This window comes from Colossoma macropomum, unplaced genomic scaffold (genome assembly GCF_904425465.1).
Source record: "Colossoma macropomum unplaced genomic scaffold, Colossoma_macropomum, whole genome shotgun sequence".
NCBI classification, from domain to species: domain Eukaryota; kingdom Metazoa; phylum Chordata; class Actinopteri; order Characiformes; family Serrasalmidae; genus Colossoma; species Colossoma macropomum.
In genome coordinates this window covers 12884012-12892828 of record NW_023494789.1, presented here as the reverse complement: position 1 = coordinate 12892828, position 8817 = coordinate 12884012, and the positions used below count along the sequence as shown (strand labels likewise).

Sequence of the window (8817 nt, the reverse complement as noted above, 5' to 3'; positions counted from 1 at the left end):
GAGACATCAGTATACTATTAGCGATTTTTTCTGCTTGTTATGAAGAAAAGGACCATAATAAACTGAAATGATGTTAAACTAAGATAATATGATGTTTATCGTAAATTTTTAAAACAGAAAATTCTCACATTTGTGAGTTTCTTTGGTCACTTGTGCAGCCATCTTGCCGTTTTTTCTTTTTTTCTCATGCGTGCCTCTGAAAAACCATTCATTTGGAGGGCCATGTAGTCCTAATACTTCGCCATTATCCTCTATCTCAACAAAAAATCGGGACACCCTACCCCTTCGCATGAATGCGCCAAACGGAGGGGTAGGGCTAAGTGGTAGGAGAGAGGGATTAGACCGGAGTGAAATGGGATTAGGCCTGAGTGAAATGGGATTAGGCCTGAGTCTCTTATAGTACATCAATGCATCTGTAATTTAAAGCAGAGAAAAACACAGCTCTTTATTTGAACTGAAAGAGGGAAAATTTCTGTTTTGGGCTACTGAGGCCCCCCGGGCCATGTGACATTTTGTTGATTGAATGTGTATTTGTTTTCATAGATTTTCAGAGCCCTGTCCTTTTACCAAAACCAGAGCAATGCAGAGCTAATCTTACGGAACCAGCAAAAACGGTCCTGACTTTGTAAAGGGCCTTCACAAAAGCTCCATGATTCTTTTTAAAACTGAAAGAGAGAAGAGAAAAATCTGTTTGTTTCTTTAAATTAAGGTTAGGGCTAGGATTAGGATTAGGCTTAGAAAATTCTTATCAATCAATCAATCAACCTTTATTTTCACTGGAAAATACATTGCTCCTAATTTTCAATGTAGCCAAGTATTTACAACATTAAAGGGATTGAAAAATAAATGAAAATGGAATATAATCCGGTTAAACTACAATAAACAAAACTACAAGAAAAAATGAACAGGAAAGCCAGACAAGATAAATGGCAAAAGAAATAAGATCTTAAGCTTATAACATACTAAGGTTTATTGTTCAGTAACTACAAGGACTTCAATGCAAACTGCTTGAGCTATTCTTAGGTTCTAAAAGTGTGTAATAACACTTTGGGCCCACCGGTGGGTTCTGGGTATTTAAAGAGAACAATTAAGATTTGATTAAGAAGTTTTGTAAGAAATACAAAATAAAACCAAGATAATAACCCATTTAATAAGACTTCAACATAAAAGGATAAATAGGCAAACTAAAATTTAAAAGGTTAAGTAAAAGGATTATAAAAGGTAAGAAAAATAAATAAATAAAAACAGTAATTGAGATTAAAAAAATGAAATAAAATTAAGATTATTGGAAAAAAAGTAAATTAAAATTACATATAGATTAGATTTATAATACATATAGGACATATTATTAGTACATAATGGGCCAAATTCTCCCAGTGCAAATACGATTTGTAACAATTAAGTTACTCTTTTCTTTATTAGATCTTACTAGACCAGGGATCTACAACAAATGTTAAGAAGAGCCATTTTGTCCTTTCAACAAAAATCAAACCACTTTGAGAGGCACAACATTTTATGTCCATTTTACCATCTTGGCTGCAAATATGTTTTAGTATGTGCTAATGTGCTAGTATAGGCTAAAAATATAAAATAAATGAAAACAGACTTAATTTGCTCTGCTTTAAACTTTAGCTCATCTATAGCTGCTTTTCTCGCACCTCTGGCAGGAAACATTTAATCAAAATAGAATAGTTTCTTGTAAAATGTCTCTGAACATTCGACTTTTTATGAGCTGAAGTCAGCTTCTCACTCGCTAGCTTCTTGCTCAAATTTCCCGATCCACCTTAAATGGTGTCTGATGCCAGAATGAAACTGCTGCACCATTTAAGGTGGAACAGGAGAATCTGAACGAGAAACTTACTTCAGCTTCGCAACTTTTTAGTGTTTGACAATTTCTCGTTGCAGATTAAACGTAAATGTTTAACTAAAATGTTTGCTGGAGGGTAGTTTGGGGCCGTGTTGGATTTTAGGTTGGACTATTTGTGTAAAAGAATGATCACTGTCACAAAACACAACAGAAATAGTGACCTTATGTGACACACGCTTGTAGGGCGGCCAACCATAATCAGAGCAACAATGTCTGTATTAAACTTGAGATCATTCAGATCTATTAGAATATCTGCAGGAGCTGCTAAAGGAAATGAGATGTCTTCAAAATATACATGACCTGAAACATTAACATGAATATACATTATCTTTTTGTACACAGAAATGGACCAAAATACCTCCTGGCTGAGATTTCTGCCAGTAAAGGAGGGAAGATATTTTGTTTTAAAATATAAGGGTTCAAATACTTATTCCACTAATGTCTTTCAAACCATTTGTTCAGTGTCCAGTTGTTGTCTTCTAAATGATCAGCAGGAATTCAAGCAGGAATTACACCCCATACCCCACCCCCCGCCACTCCACACAATAACACACAGGCAATTGGAGAAATGTAATAGCAAGTAAATTTTATTTGCTACAAGATTTAGGAAAAGAGTGAAACAATAATTACAATTAATCTGAACAAAATAATAGCTAAGGGCAGTAAAAATACACCAGAGTACAGGAACCCAGAGAGGCCGTGTATTAGTCAAAAAAGGTTGGCACTTCGTAGTGGACAAAGAAACTATACCAGCATGACATCATCACCAGCCACGGCTCAAGAGAAATTAAAATCTTGGTCCCTTTCCTTAGGCCTGTGGAAAGAAAAGCATAACTATCTGTCCCAAACTCAAAGTGAAAATCTTGAGGACCATCAGAAATAAGTGCAACTAACAGCGTTTCGATTCTGTAAGCTTAACGGCCTGAGAATACTCAAACTCCAATTTCACACAGAGGAAATTTAATTGGGGTTTTCTTCTTATGGCTGTAAGCTCCTGATTGACCTACACACACCAGAATTACTAACTACTGATTAGAAAGTTCAAGTCTTACTGTGTTATCAGTTTGAAAGTCAGGAAACACATAACCCGAGGTTCGGGCTGGTTTTCTCCAAGTCAAAGCTCCAAACAGTATACGCTTTTTCAGTAACTGTGCCAACTGTGGCAGTTCACAGCACTGTATTGTTGTGCAGCAGCCCAAAAGAAGAGAGCTTCATGTTTGGAAACGTATAAAATGAACATGATGCTGCTGTCATAACAAAACCTCCCATGCCCAAAACAGTAACTAAAAAAGCAGGGAAAACTGGGGCTGCATTCACGAAAACTTTCTAACTTGTGAAGGTTCTTAAGACAAACACTAAGAAATTCATAAGAATGTTCCTAAATACAATTCTTGAAAAAAAAGTAAGTTCCCAAATATTCTCTTAAAATAATCTTAATTATTTTCATAATATGTTCTTAAGAAAATCTTCTTGTTTTCTGTATGTATGTTTATGTAAGCTATGTTGCATTTTGCCATGTACCATAAACGACACGAGATACATTTTGAATTTGTAAAACTGTTGTTTTCATTACGTTAATATGCTCAGAGGAGCAAAATGGAGGAAAAACATCAAACCAAGCGTTTAAACAATTCAACAAAAACTAGAGGTGATGGTGAAAGAAACAGCCAACAGGAAAAAATCCTCATTGGAAAAAACAATAACTGTGGGGTGACAGCAGAAAGCAAGAGAAAAGAAAATAAGACAATTCTTAAGTTATTAGAAGAATAACATTTTTTTGTAACTTTTTTCTTAAGAATGAAGTTAAGAAAAAACACATTAAAGAAGATTTTCTTTCTTAAGACACGTGAATCTGGCCCTTTAAAAAAAAATTAATGCAAGTTATTGTAATTAGTTTTTATTCCAAGTAACTCTGGAGCATTTCTAATAGTCCATTCACCATGAAATGTCAAGGCAATAAAGCTGGCATTTTCAAAAAGTGACACCACCACCCCACCGCACCCATCAAAAATGGAGATATGAGGTCCTGTTATGACAGCAACACTATTTTTCAACTCATATAGCAGGTGAAACTCCCTGTCATTTGACACTTAGGTAGATGTTAAACTTAAGCTTCTGAGATGCACCTGAATCAGCATAAAGCATTGTACAGCACAACGAGCATTCAGCTGGTTAAAGTGCTCCAAATGCCCTCAGGGCTGGGTTTCCTCAAAAGCAACTCAGCACTTAAATGAATCTTAAATGGTAGAGTGAGCATCACATTGAACACTTTCTCTACTATTTAAAGCAACTAAGCAGTGAAAAACCGAATTTACATAGTTTTACAAATATGCGAGATATAGTTGATCAGCCAAGGCATTTCTGGAGAAATTTCTGCAAATTTTTGCTTCTATAGTTTAGGACTGGAGTTACAAGGCTAACATTGCTAATAAACACTGGAACTCAATAGTCACCCAAACAGTTCTGGTAAAATACATCCCCAAAACCTCTCTCAGCTTGCTCAAATTGCAGCCAGGTCTTCAGTAAGGTTGCGAAGACTTGTCAATGTGGTTTGATACTCACAAAGCAGGACTGATCTCGAATCAGGTTCCTCCATATTTACGGCGGTCACACTCACAAATGTTGACTAGAGATCAGCACTGACTCCTGAGGTGGTTTGTGAATATACATCCTGTTGTTTTAAGTGGCTGCCCAGAGCTTTGTTCATTTTTATAGCTCACAGTCACTCTGTAACTCTGTGTCCTAAACCACATTAATAAGTGTACATGACCTTAATGAAGACCTAGATGTGGTTTGAGCATGTTGACAAGTTTAGGTGATGTTTTTTTTACAGAAACAAACTGAGCTATTTGAGTGATTTTGGAGTCCTAGTGTATGTTAGCAATGTTAGCCTTGTAACTCCAGTCCTAAACTACAGAAGCAAAAATCTGCACTTCGAAAATGTCTTAGCTGATCGATACATCTTAGATCTTTCACTGAACTGTTGCTTTAACTAGTAGACAGAGTGTTCAGTGAGATGCTCACTCTACCATTTAAAAGCAATGTTAGCCTCGTAGCTCTAGTTCTAAACTACAGAAGCAAAATCTGGACTCAAGTATGTCTTGGCCAATTTACTACATCTGACATAAGTGGAAAATTCGTTTTTTTTTTACTGACCCACTCCTTCGTTGATCTTAACACAAAATGCTTTTGGGAAACTGGACCTAGATTAGTTCAGTCATGTTCCAAGTAGCACTGGCCTTTGAAGTGCAGCACAAATTGGCCAATATTCAGGCCACAGAGGGAAGAGATAAGAAAAGCTGATCAGCAACTTAAAACAGAGAAAACTCAACTGCAACCACTGTTTACTCATTTTTACAAAAAACCCACATAATCTCTTTAAAATGTACAAAAGAAGAACATTTATCTTTAATGACTCTTCTACTTGTTTTCAAAGATATTTAAAATAGAAAAAAGGAGAGCAAAGCTAACAAATGTAAGAATGAATCTGGCTCACCTTCATTAATCCTTCTGTGCGTAACATGTAAAAGCATTTGCAATTGAACAGAACAAAAATAACCATTTGAAGCAAACCATTTGAAAGTCTATATAACAATCCTTCAATTAACAAACAAAGAAAAAATATCCTCACTCTTCACAGGAGATCTACTCCGAAATTTTCCACTTTACAAACACGTGGCAAATCTAAAAACTCCCCAAAACAGCCCCCAAAAACAAAACAAAACAAAACAAATAACAGCCTATTTACAAAACCCATTTCAGACAGAAGCACAATGGTCTTTAATAGAAACATATCCCTGGGAACAAGGTACATATGCAGTGCCATGGATCTTAGACTATATCTGCTGAGGTTCAAGGCTGAGTTTTTCTGAACACACTGGGGTTTCAGATAACATATTACAGTTAAGTCCCAATTAGACACTGCAAGCAAGCCTGTTTGATTACTAATGATTACAAAATTCATTAGTAAATGGTACACACTGACCTTCAGTGTGAAATTAGAAAAAGATTACTGAAAGAAACTGTAGCATAGCGTAATAAAGTCATATGTGTATGTTTAGACCTAATTACAAAAAGAAAAAAAAAGAAAAAATAAAAATTAAACCAAATTTGAGATATGAGAACCAAAAAGAATCGAAAGAAGAACCGTTTCCTGGATCAAAGACTTTGGGTGTTAAATACTAATGCAGTTGTAAGGACTCAAGTAGCAGCACGGTCAAGTTTTAATTTCATTTTTTTTTTCTTTTTCTTTTTCTTTTTTTTTTGTCAAAAATGGCTCTGGGCTCAAGTTATAACATCTCGTTCAAGGTGCTTCAGACTGACTTAAAACACAGCAGTCATTTACTACTAATAAAAAATAACCAAAGAACGTTAAATCTTTCTACCCATTATTCAAAGAAACTAAGACACAAAACAGGAAAAGAACAAAAAACTGCCTAACAGGAACTTTAACTGAGGATTTTTATCCACTACACATGTTTGAGATTTTGGTATACAGACATATTAAGTTTGTTTATTTATTTATTTACACTTGCATGCAGAGGCACTGTTGGAGCCACTGTTTCAGTAAGAGCATGCTCAGTTTCACTTTAATGCGCTTTCATCTATATAAAACAACTGAACTGCATTCACCAGCCTCCTAAATGCATATGCACATGGCTTGAGCCTGTGAACAGTCCATGCAGCTTGTAATAATCACCATCTACATTTGTTTCCAAAGGGAAAGAGCAGCTAGTTGAGAAAGAATTTTAAGAGTGCAGCCAACAACGTGGATGTCCTTGGGTCACATTTTTTCTCCCCTAGCCTTCTCTCAAGTCAAGAATATGCACAAACTTGCCAAGTTGAAAAAAGAGTTTGGAAAAGTGAAAGTGTATTTTTAAGATATTTCCGTGTGCATTTACATCTGACATTATTCTAAAAGTAAATTGTAAGCAAAGACATCAGGCATCCAGAGACATCAGCGTAGGTTAGGCTTATAAGGCTAGTTTGATTCCGTTCATACATGCAGACAATAAACCCCTCCCAGAAATGTAGAAATGTACGCTCCCCACTGAACTCCTCCACTGAGGGCTGAGAACATGCGTGACTTTATTTGACTGAGATGCTGAAAAGGGGAAAAGCACATAGTGAATTTCCAGCAAATATGAACAGTCTTTAAGACTGATTTTGTTGTGAAATACAGTCTGTTATGTTATTCATCTTCTCCTACACTTTGTGCTCTCAAAAAAGGTCTAGATGCTCATTTCAAAGAGTTTGGGTTTAAATTTGTTGAATTTGTGAAAGTGACCATTTTATTCTCGGCTGTACTAAAATAGGCTGCAACAGGCAGAGGTGCTTTCATCATTTTGCCCGGCAGAATAACTGTGTTAGCCAAAGGCTACAGAATGTAGACGACAATAAATTTAGATTTGTGGACTGGCTGCTAAAGTACATCTTATCTGGTTAGGACAGGGAAAGATCATATTAGTCATTGAGTCATATCAGTATCGGCACTGATATTGACCTTATTAAACGGACTGGATATCAGTCATACATGACCAAGCCACATTCAACACTATTAGTCTCAGCCATGGCTGTAACAGTGCAATTTGTTTTTATGAATCTTCTAAAATAATGAAACAAAATTGCACAATCCTAAAGAGAATGTTGGTGTTTGACCATGTCCGCTACATTACATTAACCTCTACTGTATGTTAATGTTTATGCTACTATGAAACATGAGTGGCTTAACAGAACATTGGTATCATAGTAGTACTCCATATCAGCTGATACCCTGAATTCAGAGATCAGAGAAAAAACTGGATTGGAGCATGCCTAAATAAAACGTGACAGACAAATCTAGTCTGTGGGCCACAGGTCAGGTAACCCTGGAAACCTGGGTTGCTGTAGATCTAAAAAAATCTGAGCAAGAGTGTTACTTATTTCCTGCCATAATTTTTGAAAGGCTGGGACCTATGAAGACCTGAGAAGCATTCTGATTGGTTTGATGTTGCATGTGTGCAGCTGTGAGTGAACAGATATTACAAAGGGTAAAAAAGAGAAAACGTCAGTGAATATGAAATGAGTTCTATTTGAATTTTAACAAGTTGTTATTTATGTGCCTACATGTTGTGAGGAGACATTCTTGAAAATGACATTTCACCTTAATCCTAGGCTCTGCTCAGGGGATATCTGCTTTGCAGTTGCTAAGGCAACCATATTTAGGCCACATGTGGATAGTCACCTAATCGATTGGAATGATTTCATGATAAAATGATTGGAAAAGAATAAACAGGTACTCTGTCTAGCCTTCACAAGCAGTCTTCATGATTTTTTTAAACATGGCAAAAATGACCAAAATTTTTTTCTATGATTTAACACTACTGATGCTTTTGAGGCTGAAAAAATATAAACTGTCAACTCAAGGCAGGAAGCCCATTTACGGGATCAGAGGCCAAACCTGCTAGGCTATGACCTCTAGGAACTGGAGTCTTTCAGAAATAGCATTTATAACAGGAACAAGTGAAACGAGGACGGCGGATGAATTGTGTTTAGATGATCCATAATGAAGGAAGAAAGTCAGGAGGAGGCGGGCCTCAAACCAAATCACTCTGAGTGGGTGCAGGGCTGAGGGAGGCGTGGTTAGCGGCTGAACCAGAGGCAGGAGCAGACTCTGATTGGACAGGTTCAGGCAGAGTGAGGGTTTCTGGGGCAGATTTCTTGCGAGGACGATCTTTGGGGACGGAGAGGAACTCTGGGGCGTCGGTGTACAGTGGGGTGGATGGGGCGCTTGCTGGACCGTTAGGAGCCAGAGATGAGACTGGCGTCTCACCGATGGAAATGGACGGAGGGAACATTCCGATCTTCTGATTGGTGGCCTCTTGGATCGTACGCTCAAACTCTCTTACCTCATCCATTGTCATGTCTTTAAAAAAGGGAAACCAAAATATTGATGAGTCATCAAAATGGAA

At 36.9% G+C, this 8817-nt stretch overlaps 1 protein-coding gene across 5 annotated transcripts in view; it reads right to left on the bottom strand.

Annotated features, from left to right (window-relative positions):
• Positions 1 to 6662: 6662 nt before the first annotated feature.
• Positions 6663 to 8817, bottom strand: part of LOC118807933 (cytoplasmic phosphatidylinositol transfer protein 1-like) — a 71792-nt gene continuing 69637 nt past the window's right edge. For 4 of the 5 annotated variants that reach the window (XM_036570123.1, XM_036570125.1, XM_036570126.1 and 1 more), the window contains one exon: positions 6663 to 8771. In XM_036570123.1, the coding sequence (XP_036426016.1) occupies positions 8443 to 8771 (329 nt within the window). In that variant the 3' untranslated portion in view covers positions 6663 to 8442. The remainder of the gene's footprint in view (positions 8772 to 8817) is intronic. The other variant, XM_036570127.1, reaches the window with a different exon arrangement.